Here is a 15,293-nt window from a genome sequence, read left to right as displayed (position 1 = left end):
TGCTTTACTTGAACTAATTCAATAAATCCTCGCAACCATCCGATGTGTTAGGTACCAACCTTCCCTGGTATACAGATAATACGTTGATTCCCAGAGAACTTTAGGAACTTGCCCAAGAAACAAAGTGGATAAACAGAGAAAGGGAGGTTGGAAGCAGGAATTCCGACCTAAGATCCCTGTGCTGTGTGGCCTCTTGTGGAGGAGGGAGGGGCTGACACAAAGGCCAGAGCCTCCTTACCCTAAGTATCTTATTCCCCTTCCCTCTTTCTTTATTTATTTTAAAGATAAAAGAAAAAAGTTACAATTCATCTGTTGATAAAGGCAGTATGTTTTATAGAAGCTATTATTTTTTTATAAAAGTGTAGAGCTATACTTTAATTTATTCAAAATTGAGATAAATTATATGCATATGTCATTTGAAAATGAAAGCCCCAGCAAGTAAAGCAGATACTGCCTTGTGAGCATAATTTAAGCATAAAGACATAAAATGACAAAAACTTCCTCAAGTATCCCTAAAGAGCTTTTCTTGCCTTCTTGCCTACAGAAAAGATTATAAATGATTTTCTCTAAATGTATTCCAGTGATTATCAATCCTGTGTATAGTCTTCTGGGAGTGTCACAAAATTGATAACCAATTTTTCCAGTTTAACACATATGCTATTCTTGTCATTCTAAGGTACTGAGGTAAATACAGCATTTTTTTAAAAAAAATCAGAAGATAAAGAAAACTTTCAAAAAATCCAAAACTATTCTATAAGAAAAAGGTGTTCAAGAAAAGAAGGTTTGCTTTGTAACGTAATTCAAAAGATTGCAATCCTGTGGCTGAGAATTCTGAAAGGCTCTTAAGTTTTGCTAGAAGCACACAAATTACCAATACTCTGAAACTAAATTGGCCACTCCTTCCACTTTCTGATTAAAGAAATTTTGTACAAGATTATATGTCACATTATATCAATTTTCAGCCTTATGCGATTTGAGCTGCTTCTTCACTGAAAATTATTCTTCTCCTGTTATTAGAATCTTGTTTAAACAAAATAGAATGCAATTTCCTGAGGATACAAACAATGTTTCACTGAATTTTACTACAGCAGTACTTAGCAAGAAGCTGAGCACATAGCCAGACTCAAATGTTTGCTGAATTAATGCATATAATTAAGGTGGGAAATTAAATAATCCTAAACCATGTCCACATAATAAACCAGAGTTGAATATACTTTGATGGATGGATGGCTACACACACACACACTCGTGTGCATATAATAGTTTTGTTTTGTTTTTTTTCTAAAATAGAGTCGCAGCGATCAGTGCATATTAGACCCCCTCGCCTACGCGCAGCCCGCTGCCTAAGCCTGCCATTCTCAGTCTGGAACCCCGGCACAGTGGAGTTCCCGAGGTCCTGCCCCAGCTCTGCTCCCTCTGACACCCCTCCTTCCAGCCACAGCTCGGAAAGTGGGAAGGGGACGCCCCCTGCTTCCCCCGCTCGATCTTGCCTGGCCCGCAGAGCTTTCCAGCAGTAAAGAGGGCAGGAGGAACGGGGAAAGAAATGGAGGAGGGGGTCCTTCCACGCTGTTCTGCTCAGTCCTCAAGGGTTCCTAGATCCCATCCCCTCTCCAACCAGCACCAGATCCCCCAGACCTCTCTCACCAACTCTCCCAGCCTCCTACCTTCCCCCAGGTCGCCTCGCCCCAGCAGGTGACTCAGAAGTCCTCCCACCCACCCAGTGAGGATTGCTGGGAAGTTGAGCCCCGCGATCTGCTTTCCTAAGATTCCTCGGCTGAGTCTTCTGCACGCTAAAGGTGGAGACCCACTGTCCTTTCTCTCTTCCTCCTCCTCAAGGCAGGAGAGCAGGAACTGTGAAGCCAGGGTGGGCTGCTTCTCCCCTTGCCCCTCTCTGGTAACCTGCCAGCCACCCTCCTGCAACCCCAGCCAGGACTACAGTTTCCCATCTACCCTACATTTAATCCCTCAGGCGTGTACTTCATAACTAGTACTTGACTTAATTCACAGAATACCTTCACAAGCCCTCTTGAGTCTCACAACAATCCTGTATTTATTCCCATTTCACAAATGAAAAACTGGGCCTCTGAGAGGTTATTTCCCCAAAAGCAAGAACCTGGACCCAGAAGTTCTCATTCCAAGCCTGTTTCTTTCCACAGTGACAGAGCTGCCTCCCTTCCCATCTGTAGGCATTTGATGACCTCATCTCGTAACAATATTTATACAGAGAAATATACTGTAAGTCCAAAATGACTTGCAAAATTTAAAGATACATCTTATTCTTAAATTGAGGTTAATCCATACTTAAAGCATTCTGCACAGTTTTGGCCTCCCTAATGCTCAAGTAACAAAATGACATAAAAAGAAGTTAAGAACTCTTCTTAAATCCACTGGACAAGGTTTTAAAATCAACCTTGACAAGTTCCACACTCAACCTCTTCCTAATATTACTAACAATTGTTCTCAAGGGTCCATTCAGAGTTTAAAAGTTTCTTCCCAGAAGATGAAGTCACCAGTAAATAGTCTCCCTATTCCACACCAACAATCCATCCTGGAGAAGGAAGTCAGTTTCTAAATGTACAGACTTAAGCATCTCCTCCCCCTGTCTAAAAAGTCCCATGACTTCCCATGGCCCACACCATGGAGTCCACATTCTGGCCTTTTTCCAGTTAATCCCACCACACACCCGTCATGCTTGGCTGCACTGGGCAATGATCCCCTAAAATGACAAGTGTTTTTTGGTTTTGTTTCGTTTTGTTTTTGGCTGCGTTGGGTCTTCATTGCTACGCATGTGGGCTTTCTCTGGTTGCGGTGAGCGGGGGCTACTCTCCGTTGAGGTGCGTGGGCTTCTCTTGTTGCAGAGCACGGGCTCTAGACGCGCGGGCTTCAGTCCTTGTGGCACGTGGGCTCAGTAGTTGTGGCGCACAGGCTTGCTTGCTCTGCGGCATGTGGGATCTTCCCAGACCAGGGATCGAACCCGCATCCCCTGCATTGGCAGGTAGATTCTTAACCACTGCGCCACCAGGGAAGTCCCTACCAAGGGTTTTAATGATGCTATGCCTTTGCTCCTGCCTGAAAACTACTAATTCATCCTTCAAAGTCAAAGGAATTCAAATGTGGCATTTTGTGAAGCTTGTCCTGCCAACATAGCTATTACACTTTTATTAGAGCACCTAAACAGTTCCCTATGCTAGGATGAGAAGCCTTGAGGCTGAGCTTGTGTTTAATTCATCTTAATATCTACATCTTCTAGCATTGTGCCTGGCACCTCACTGGGTTGAACTGTTAAATGACTATCACCATGTGAGAGAAATTAGAGAATATACTCAATTAGTCACAACCTAAACACCTAAAGACAATATCTAAGCATTCCAAACTGCTCAAAGGGTTCCAATTATGTGAAGGTAAAACAGATATAACAAAATTAATATATTGAAGGAAATCATGTTTCTAGTCTACAGTACCTAGAAAAAATCAAAGCCCAGTTTCTGTACAGTAAACTAATAAGTAAAAAGACATTCTTTAGGATCCAGTTTGGGAAAGAGAAAACGGTCGTGTATACGTCAGGCTTGGCCCCTTCCTTCTTTCTACACCTAGACTGTGTGTTATCAAGGGCTTTAAAGCCAACAAGTACATAAATGCCTCCTAGATGCACAACACATTTTCCTAGAAACTGAGGACATTAAAGCGATAGTAGCCAGCATCTGGGCCCTTAAAGATAAAATCTTTGAGAGAGATTTAGGTGCATGAAATAATGAGAGAACACATTAGGCACCCAAGCAAATAGCACGAAGTCTATGAACTGTAAGAAATCTGAGAAGGCAAATCAATAGTGGCCCTCTCAGCACACGGTTTATTAAAGTGGGATTGGGTGGGGGGGGAGGGGGGATGGATTACAGGACATGATTACAATTTAGGTGAGGATTTATGGTGCGTAGCCAGAAAAGAAGACAGTTACAATAAGGCTGTATGTGGACTCTGATCCAACATCACGAAAGAATTCCCATCACTGATACTGGTGTTATAGAATACACATGATATTGACAATAATGAGACATTAACTGAAGGCTCACTCACTATATATATAGTGTGTCAGGCTCTCAGAGCTCTAGGAACACCAGGAGGGGAGTTTGGCAGCGCCACTCAACCAGTGGTATCAAGAATGGTAGGGCTTCCCTGGTGGCACAGTGGTTGAGAGTCCGCCTGCCGATGCAGGGGACTCGTGCCCCGGTCCAGGAAGATCCCACATGCCACGGAGCGGCTGGGCCCGTGAGCCATGGCCACTGAGCCCGTGCATCCGGAGCCTGTGCTCCGCAACAGGAGAGGCCACAGTGAGAGGCCCGCGTGCCACAAAAAAATAAATAAATAAAAATTAAAAAAAAAAAAATTAAGAATCAAATTCTTTTTTACCTTCCATGGTAAGAAAGTCCTTCTTAAGAAGAAATATTCCTTAGATTTTATATGACTTATTTAGCTTCAGTCTCATTTTCACCAAATGTGAAATGAGGGGTTTTCACCTGGTTATCTCTATTCCTAGCACGTAATGACCTTGTATAGCTACAACTACTACTACTAATACTTAGGACTTCACACTGTCCAAGGGGCCTCCATGGCTATTTTCTGTTTTCCTTTTAGATCTTTCTGCTCCCCAAACTAAAAGCCTTGGCAGGTTTGACTCTTTTAATTTGTTTTTTCAATAGGGAAAAAAGGAATGCACTCAATTTATTAATAGAGACATTAAGTCTCAAAGTGAGAAGTAGGACTACTTTAAAATTCCATCACGATTGGAAGAAACTATATAGCTCCTAGGTAGAATTCACAATGGTCTGTGTAATAATGCTTGTAACGTTGACCTTAGTTAATTTGAATCTCCTCCATATATTTGGCATTGAGCAAAATAATACCTTACAACAGTTAGGGAAAAATTAAATTCTCAATTATAATGAATAAATCTAACAACTGTTAGATTTGCAGTTGCAGTTCACAGAGCACTTCCACATATTAAGCAAAAAGATCCAGGAGCCCTTTTGAAGCAAAAATGGCTCTTATTTTCCCATGAGGCCCAAGGTCACATGATTGGGATAAACCAAGGCCTCATGGATTGCCTGGGTTCTATGCCTCTGGTGCCCTTCTAATTGGAAGCTTAAGCATTAAAAAATGTTAATAAGCACATTTAACCAAAAGGGTACACTGACATAAAGGAGGAAACTTCTTAGAAATAATTTAAAAATCAAGGACAAAGGTTTATTTTGAAGTGAAATTATAAAAACAGAACCTGGTAAGGCCAGAAACTATCAAACTCTTAGAAGAAAACATAGGAAGAACACTCTATGACATAAATCACAGCAAGATCCTTTCTGACCCACCTCCTAGAGTAATGGAAATAAAAACAAAAATAAACAAATGGGACCTAATGAAACTTCAAAGCTTTTGCACAGCAAAGGAAACCATAACCAAGACCAAAAGACAACCCTCAGAATGGGAGAAAACATTTGCAAATGAAGCAACTGACAAAGGATTAATCTCCAAAATTTACAAGCAGCTCATGCAGCTCAATAACAAAAAAACAAACAACCCCATCCAAAAATGGGCAGAAGACCTAAATAGACATTTCTCCAAAGAAGATATACAGAATGCCAACAAACACATGAAAGAATGCTCAACATCATTAATCATTAGAGAAATGCAAATCAAAACTACAATGAGATATCATCTCACACCAGTCAGAATGGCCATCATCAAAAAATCAAGAAACAATAAATGCTGGAGAGGGTGTGGAGAAAAGGGGACACTCTTGCACTGCTGGTGGGAATGTGAATTGGTTCAGCCACTGTGGAGAACAGTATGGAGGTTCCTTAAAAAACTACAAATAGAATTACCATATGACCCAGCAATCCCACTACTTGGCATATACCCTGAGAAAACCAAAATTCAAAGAGAGTCATGTACCAAAATGTTCATTGCAGCTCTATTTACAATAGCCAGGACATGGAAACAACCTAAGCGCCCATCACCGGATGAATGGATAAAGAAGATGTGGCACATATACACAATGGAATATTACTCAGCCTTAAAAAGAAATGAAATTGAGCTATTTGTAATGAGATGGATAGACCTAGAATCTGTCATACAGAGTGAAGTAAGTCAGAAAGAAAAAGACAAATACCGTATGCTAACACATATATATGGAATTTAAGGGAAAAAAATGTCATGAAAAACCTAGGGGTAAGATAGGAATAAAGACGCAGACCTACTGGAGAACGGACTTAAGGATATGGGGAGGGGGAAGGGTGAGTTTTGACAGGGCGAGAGAGAGTCATGGACATATACACACTAACAAACGTAGTAAGGTAGATAGCTGGGGGGAAGCAGCCGCAAGGCACAGGGATATTAGCTCGGTGCTTTGTGACAGCCTGGAAGGGTGGGATGGGGAGAGTGGGAGGGAGGGAGACGCAAGAGGGAAGACATATGGGAACATATGTATATGTATAGCTGATTCACTTTGTTGTAAAGCAGAAACTAACACACCATTGTAAAGCAATTATACCCCAATAAAGATGTTTAAAAAAAAAAAAAAAAAAAAAAAAAAAAAAAAAACAGAACCTGGAAAATGTATATCACCACCCCCAAACAGTATAAAATTAGGCCTCTAAACAAAGAAATAGACAAAGAAAATTTTCACATTTAAAATATTTATGTATATACATATATTAAAGTAGGCAATACTTAATACAATTACCCAACATATGGGTTTTTAAAGCAATAAATTCTAACTTCCTTCTAAAATCGTATCCTCACATAATATGGACACAAATATTTTTAAATCAAACAGTAACCTACATTACCAATTTTCATAAAGTAACTTTCTCCTTACTAAAAAAAAATTCCATTTCAGTTTTTAAAGAACAAGTATCTAGATAAAATATACACCTGAAATAATATGCTAGCTCATTAAATGCCCCTGGGCAAGCATAGTGAAACTGTAAAGCTTTAATAAATCTAATGGAAAAAAATGTAGAAGCTGCATCGCTTCACCAGAGGAAAAAAAAAAAAAAAAGATCCATATATACACAATATACACCCAGGCCCAGCATATTATTAAGCAAGAGATTTTAAGAAGTTCATTAATCGATAAGCCATTTAAAGTTTCAAGGCTATAGTTATGGATTCTCAAGGTTATGCATTCTCCCCAAATTGCAAACTGCCCTTGGGTAGCACAATGTTTTGCTTAGCCTTTAAATGATTAAGAAAACTGTGATACTGTTTTTTACTATTTTATTCCGTTTTTTTTTTTTTTGTAACAATGCCAAACAACCAACTAACACAATCAAAAACAATTCAGAATTTAGTAGTTTCCGAAAAAAGGTTATGCAAAGACAAAATGGAGACTGACAGGCTGACCATAAGGATTTAACAATCAGAGCAATTCCCCATAAGCCACCAAAGTAGTGCTCTTGCTAAAAAAGTTATCAGGTCTTGGAACACATGAGATCATCTTCCCATTAAAGCATCTGTGACAGTTGCCTTAGATTGTAGATCTGAAACCTACAATTTGACAGATGTGCTTAACAAGCCAAGATACCGTAACTTTAATCCCAAACTTCACCCAGTGAACTCACTAGAGATGTCAGACCATTCACCTGGCCCACTTCAGTTTCCTCACATATCAAATTCCAGGAGTTAACTTTTAAGTTCTAGATTCCCATGAAACTTCCATGAAGATCAAAGATGAGAAGAGTGAGGAATCGGGTCTTATTTTAAAAAAACTTTTAAACATAAGTAGAAAACAGTAGCTCTCTGCTAGTTATGTAAGTACTTTATGATTAGTATTAAAACGTGGGGAAAATATTCTGAGGTGTGACATTTTCAGCACTGAAAGGCTGCACTACAAAAAGCAGTGGTTACTGTTAGGAAGTAATAGGAAAATGCAATGCAGAGCAGTAGTATATTAGGCAAATTTGAGTTGGCGTGAACATACGAATAAAGCCTCACTCTTCTCAATTATAACAATATTCTCAAATTAAAAATCTGTCAAGATGGCAAGTATTCAAAAGTTATTGGCCAAGTGATTTATAAACTGTGTTTTAAGATATAGTTGGTGCTATTGTAAACTAGAAGATAAAATCACCTCCATCCTTGGTCAGTACAATGAATCACTCAGAACTTCTGTGACTGGTTTTGGTGACTGTGCTGTTATGTTAACATTTGCTGCTATGATTAAAATACAAAATGCCATCCAAGAATCAATTACGTGTAGTGAAAGTACTGAAAAACACACCTGATAACTGGTTACTTTGGAAAGGAAGTCAAATATGAGGAAATATGCCAGGAAAACATGAAGATATATGAGCTCTTAAATGCATTCAGCGGGGGGGGGGGGGGGGGGAAGACAGTAATAATGCTGAGAAAATGAAAATCAGTATCAAAACAAAAATAAAAGTTACAACAGTTGTAGATTTATGTACTCCAAAAATTAATTCTTCCACTTTTTAAACTTAATCGTACTCAATGATTCTTGAATTATGAAAGATCACCCATGGAGAACTGATCTTTCCTATGAAACAGGACTGCTTTTTATGGGATTAAACAATAATATAAAGGTTTTGACCTAGAAAGAGGTGTAATTTTTACTAACTTTTATGACTAGTAATCATCAGAATGGTAACTAAAGAAAACTAGCAGACTCTTGACCTTGGAAGAATAATGTTCCAATGGTTTGGGCAAAGTATAATCTGATGGTAAAAGATGAACTAGCAAAACAAGAATTTAAGATTAAACATATAAATTATAAAGCCTATGCTACCCCATTTGGAAACAAGCACACAGGCTTGTAGTCTCTATGATAATGTAAATATCTCATTAACATAAGCTTTAAGAGACATTATAATATAGCCTAATCTTACAAAGTGTGTAAAGCTTACAAAAATAGCTACAGTGCAAATTTTAGCAACATCCAAATACACACATGTAGATAATAAAATTTTATCTGCTTTCAGTATTGATGCCGTATTATGGGCCAAAAATCAATCACGAGTTGGTAATATATCCTTATATTTACACAAATTAAACTTATCACATTTGTTATTTATTTGAGCTCTCATGAATATCACATATTCAGAACCCTCCTAATTGTATATTTTAATAATAACATATATTTAAGTGATTATAAACATTCTTTAAAGTTAACCAGAAGTGTACTTTAGAAAGAAAAAACTGGTTTTAAACAGAGGAAACTCTCTAAAAGCCCAAATACCCATCCAACTCATTGGCTTTCGGGGAACTGTATTAGCCCAACATCTATGTATTAACACACCCTCAGGGCTGGTGCTCAGGTGTGTCTAAGTGTTTGTTTGAAAGCCATACCACAAGATGGCCAGTGGCCCCTGTGCCTCTCGGTTCCTCAGCTTTTCTTGCCCATTAAGCCAACCCCAATATGCTCTTTTTCCACTTCTATTCCCTTATCTCTAGTTATGATCCCTCTCTTCCTTATTTCCCCTGAAGAAGGAAGAAACAAGAAAGCTAATGCTTACTGAGCACTAAATGTTGAGGTTTCTCTGAACTGGACCCTGGGGCTTCATTTCTCTTCTTGCTATTCTCACCCTAGAGAAGATGAAATATAAGCATAGCAGTTAAGAGCATGAACTCTGGAGCCACATTGCCTGGGTTCAAGTCCTGACCCTTCCACATTCTAGGGGTGACCTTGGGCAAGTTACTTAACATCTGTGTGCCTCAGGTCCCCAATCTGGTAAAATGGGTATGACAATCACAGTGTCATGGTGAGGACTGACTTAATAGTTAAATGAATTTGAGATAAGTCGGTTAATCTAAAATACTTAGAACTATGCCTGGCACAGAGTAAACCCCATATCAGGAGAAGATACTATCATCAATTCCCATGAATTTAATACCACCCATTTGCTGATGACCCCCTGTTTTATGTTTCCACTCAGATCTCTTCTCTTATGTCCCATTGCCTACTTGACATTTCTACTTGGACACCTCACGAATGTCTCAAAGGTAACATGTCCAAGATAGAATTCTTGATCTTTTCCCTTAAATCTGTCCGCTCACCACACCCCTAGTCTTCACCATCTCTGTGAATGCTACTCCAATTAAAATAACAGACATATCAGATGATAAATAGCAACTCACAGCCTGTTTTGGGAAAACAATAGAGATTAGGAGAAACTTTGGCAAACTGGGCTGTGTCCCCATTTAAAAGAGGGGAGGGGTAGATACACTTAGTTCCAGGGGATTGCTGTCAGGTAGGAATGTCAGCTCTGTGATGCTAGACAGTCGGCTCCTAAAGGGAAGCATAACATCAGACTTTAAAGCTACTAATGCTTCCCTCCACCTCACCCCACCCCAGATTCTCATTTAATTGGTCTGATGTGTGGCTTAGCTTTCGGGATTTTTTGAAGTTTCCAGGTGACACTAGTATACAGCTAAGGTTGGGAACCACTAGTCTAGTCCAGGTCTTCCATTTTTACATGTGTACAAACTGAGGCTCAGAGAAGCTAAATGCTTTGCTCAGGCACCAATGAGTTTGAAACAGGTACAGAATCAGAAAACAGTTCCTCTAAGGCAGTGTTTTCAAACTGTGGGTCATAATACTAGATCACGAAATCAGCTTAATGGTTTATAAACAGCATTTTTTAAAAAAGGACAGAACAGAAAATCAAAATGCACTGTACATTACAGAGTGAGAAGAGTGCATGACCTTTTTATTTTAAATGTATGCACATACTGCTCTTAGTCTCCATTTCCCTTTTCAAATCCGTTCTCCTCCCTTCTCTGCCTTGTTCCCAGCCCCAGGAGGCTGACCCTACAGAATGATTCAGCTGGACCCCTTGCCTAAGGATTTCCCGTTGGACAGCCAGTGAGAGGCACCAGTGGGAGATCAGAGGGTGGGCAGAGTGTCTGGGGTCACTCTTCTTGGGTGATCCTGCCCCCACTCCACAGCTCTCCTTGGGTTCAGCTCCGGAGGAAGCTCCCTTTCTCCTTCAGGCCCAGAGGTGGTAGCACCTTCCCACTGGTGACAATCCCTGGGTGCTTCAGTGTCCTTTTTGGGTTCCTTAAACCTGCTCACACTTTTGAAAACAGGCCACTTGTTAAATCTGTTTCCTGCCAGGACACTGACATAAAACAGTTTGACAGACAGAGAGACACATGCATAAATATACAGGGTTGGATTTTCAGAAGGGTGAGCAGTTTAACGTAAATTGTGTTGCTTTCTGAGGGTTGTGGTCAAAAAAGTTAGGAAAACACTGTGTCATGGTTCTTCTTAATACACCACTGCCTCCCCTGGCTGATATAGGGAGCTACTGGGTTGAAACATCTAAAAATAAACATTTCAAAGACCTTCTTTATGACCGTTACCATTAAATGGTAAATAATGTCTAAAAAAAAGAAAAACACGTTTATTAAAATGGATTTTTTAACAGGGCTTAAGACTGCCCAACAGTGGAAAGGGCCATCCTCGTAGGTTGTGAGCTCCCCATCAGTGCTTCACACACGTGGAGGAGATGAGAGACTAGGGACCCCTAGTCAGCCTCTCTTTAAAAGGTGTGCTTCTATCAGGGAGCCTCAAGTTGTAAAATTTCTTCCAAAACACAAATGAAACAATTTTTGTCATAGCAAAATCCTGTACTAAAAAACCATACCATGTCAGCTCAGTTCTCACTCATTCTGGGAGGGAAGAAGAGTGAAAATGAGGCAGCTTTCAAAAATGTCTAAACTCTGCTCCTCTTTACAGGTTTTGAGAGTACAGATCCAGAGAAAGAACCAAACATTCCAGGTCTGGTTATTCTCCAGAATCATCTTTCAAGCTGCCCCGTGTCCTCATGTAAACGGTTAGCAAGGACAGAAAGTCTCTAGACCTTGGTCTGGTCATCCAACCTCCATCCATCTGATGGCCAGTGTCCAGAGTACATCCAAAAATGTGGGACAGCACCTTCACTGTACCTCTATCCAATACCCAAAGGGATGAGTCAAGTAAAGTGTCACACTGTTACATTAATACAAAACTTAGGTATGAACCATTACTAGATCCAAATATAAGCCATCCAGTATAAGATTCAAAGGAAATGAAATTACAAGCAAAGAAAATATGCACATAAGAAAATGGCAATAGATATTATTCTATGATTTGTTACTGTAACCTCCCTTAAGGAGTGATGCCTTTCCATATTTTGCTACAAAGTGGTTAATGTTTATAGTAGCTATCTATTCAAGAAAAATGCAACTTCATTCCATCACCAGATATCAAATCAATATTATGCTTGTGCTTTTAGTTTAACAGCAACTAAAACTTGTTAAATGTTTTAGATACAAAGTGTCTAGCCATATAGTACCCACCCCTTTCAGTTCTGCTCCTCAGGATGTGCCCTGGAGTAAGTAGGGCAGGTGATAATCCCATGTCACAGAGAAGGCAAGGCTCGCAAAGGAAATAACTTGAAACTTAAACCAAACTTAAACTCGGTGAACTGGATCAGGAGCCTCTGTCTCATCCACTGTACCATGCTGCCTCCCCAAGGTGAATTGAACTAACCTGCACACTGGCAAGGTTTTTCAAGCTCGCTACTGAAAAAAAGGAGAAATGTACTGAAAATACTGAATTTCTCTAGTCTTGAATCTACAATAGAAAGAAAAAAAAAAAGTACCCCGAAAGCAATATCAACATTTCTGAGCCCATTAAAATGTGCAGGCGCACACACACGGTGATGACTGGCTTTCTATGATTGAGTGGCTGTGATCTCAGGGGAAGCCGATTTGTTGTATTTTATTCCCTGGTCTATAATGAACTCCAAATTCTTTGGGGTCACTAAAGGAATTTGAAAGGACCAAGAGTTAAATAATTCAGTAGCCAAAGCCCATTAATGACATTATATAGGAAAAGGCAGTGTTACAGCATTTTACTTGCTGACTTAGAAAAATTAGGCCTATTATCCAAACTGCTATAACTTGCCTTATCAGAATGTCGACCAGAAAACAAAGGAAACCTGAAGTCGGTCCACAACATGTGAATGTTTCAACTTTAATTTTTTCAGCACATCATTACATATCATCCGTTAGGTCAAGGCAGCGGATGATCCGGGGGAGCCCTCCATACCAATCTTTCCCAGGTCAGCAAGGTCCCAGCTTGGGGGCCCAAAACACAACACAACCGGGAAGGTGACGTGCGGAAGGGAATCACAAATAAAGTGCCATCGGCGGTGTCTGCAGCCAAGAAAAAAACAGCACGCCAAAATTTAATTATAAGTTTAGCAACTTTCTAGAACACGGGACGTGCTTTTGCTTTGAGTTCAGTGGAATCGCTTCCAACCCAAAGCAAACCATTCTCCCGGACAGGAGGCGAGATAACTGGAAGGCTGCCGGCCCGCGCCAATCAGCAGCGTCCAATCTCGTTAGCGCAGACCTGCCAATTCGCTGCCAGGCCGGGCAGCTGTTGATCTCGGGGCCATTTTTTTTTTTTTTTTTTTAAAGCAAAGACAGAGAGCAAGTAGGAAGGGAGCGAGGAAGACCGAGCCTAGGGCAGGGAGAGGTAAGGAAGAGGTAAGGATGTCCCAGGAAAACTCGGAGAGGGCTGCGAACTGGCAGGGACCGACCGGCGGGGCTCGGCGGCACGGAAGCCGGAGGAGAGCGGAGGGGAAGGGGAGAGGGGGCCCGCGCCTCAAAGTTCCGCGTCCCGGCGGCGCTCCCGCGCTGGGCTGCTCACCTAGCAGGAGCGTGGTCCAGGTCCGGCCGCGCCCCGAGAGCCGCAGGCCCAGCGCCCCGCGCAGCCCGGCCGCCAAGCGCCCCCCGAGGCCGCCCCCGGCGAGCGGCGGGGCGGGCTCGGCGCGGGGCCCCTTTCTGCCCGCGGCGCCCTTGCGCCGAGGGGACGGGGGCGCGCGCTCGGGCCCGGGCTCCCCGGCGCCGACATCTGGCGACCCCCTCAGCGGCGACTGCGAGGCACGGGGTGGCTGGGGCGGCTTGGGGGCCGCCTCCCGGTGCTTGTTCCGCGCCTGCAGGACCATCTTGGCATAGTCGCGCCCGCTCGCTGCGCGCGCCCGGACGGCGGCCGGGGAACGGCGGGCTGGCGGGGCGGCCCCGGCGCCGCTCACTCTCAAGCGGGCGGGCGGAGGGCGGGCCGGCCCCTCCCCGCCGGCGGGGAGGCGGGGAAAGCTGCAAGGCCTGGCGGCGGCTGCCTCCCTAGCGGTGCTACCGGGAGGCGGCGCCGGACTCGTGCGCCCGCCGCCGCTGCCGCTGCTCCGGTTGTCACGGCGACCGCGGAACGCCGGGGGGCGGGGGCGGGGACACCCTGTGAGCGGCTGCTGTCCCGCTCCCCCCGCCCCTCCGCGCCGGACGCGCGCTCCCGGACAGCCAGCGCGCACGCGCGGACTTCCGGCGAGGGCGGGGGCCGACCTGGGGCAGCCCGGCGACCCCGGCCCTACGTAGGACCTGTGCAGGACTCAGCCAGGGCGAGGGCACGGATCGCCTCCCGGGAGCGGCTGTCCCTCCCTTTGGGAGCGGCCGGGAAGAATAAAGGGCCCTCTCGGGAAGGGGGCCGCTGGTCGAAGTTTCGGACCCGATTAAGGCTGCAAGTGGACCCCGAGAAAGCCCGCGTGGCCCAAGCAGCTCGTCGCGGGGACGGCCGGACCGGGGAGGGGACGCTCGGGAATGACCACGCGGGGGCGCTGTGCGTGCGCTCTGGAGCCTCGGTGGCCCTGCCGCTGGAAGAAGAGCAGAACAAAGTAGAGCCACTGGGTCACATTACTCCACAATGTGTGGCCTTGCAGTTTAGAGCGCTGCCGAGTGCAGCTCCCGCATTCGCTGATACGACGAGCGGGGCAACCCGATTTTAAATGGCAGCAGAGTATCTCAAGGGGAGCTGTTAAGGGTCGAGACACAAGTGTGTGCCTGACATTAAAACTGAAACCCAGGGTAGGAGCCCAGGCTGAGGGTGATAAAATTGAGTGGACCGAGAAGAAAAAATTATCGTATGTTCTGTTACTTTTAAATGCTGTAACCTTGTGGCTTGAAAGAAAGCAGAAAAACTTTATTTGCTGTTAAAATACAAAACCTTAGTCGAAAACGCATTTTCTTACACGTAGCAAGCGGAAGGCATGACTGAAGGAAGCCCAGGAAGATTAGGAAAACCAGGCAGATCCCAGTTACCCTTCTCCCCCCCCCCCCCCACCCTTGCATTCTTTGGACAAAACCCTACAGCCTCCTAGATAACTAAGTTCCTTTACTTGCGGTGTCCAGTGGGCTTGTTCCAAAAAGTTGTCCTTAATTCCCAATTTTGTAAATCAAGC

General features: G+C 43.2%; 1 protein-coding gene across 3 annotated transcripts in view; it reads right to left on the bottom strand.

Annotated features, from left to right (window-relative positions):
* Positions 1-14,104, bottom strand: part of DPY19L1 (dpy-19 like C-mannosyltransferase 1) — a 105,720-nt gene extending 91,616 nt beyond the window's left edge. For all 3 annotated transcript variants that reach the window (XM_032643376.1, XM_032643377.1, XM_032643378.1), the window contains exon 1: positions 13,715-14,104. In XM_032643376.1, the coding sequence (XP_032499267.1) occupies positions 13,715-14,012 (298 nt within the window). In that variant the 5' untranslated portion in view covers positions 14,013-14,104. The remainder of the gene's footprint in view (positions 1-13,714) is intronic.
* Between the last annotated feature and the right edge of the window lie 1,189 nt (positions 14,105-15,293).

This window comes from Phocoena sinus, chromosome 9 (assembly GCF_008692025.1).
Source record: "Phocoena sinus isolate mPhoSin1 chromosome 9, mPhoSin1.pri, whole genome shotgun sequence".
NCBI lineage: Eukaryota > Metazoa > Chordata > Mammalia > Artiodactyla > Phocoenidae > Phocoena > Phocoena sinus.
The sequence above is the reverse complement of the archived record's forward strand: the minus strand, read 5'-3'. Positions and strand labels throughout refer to the sequence as shown.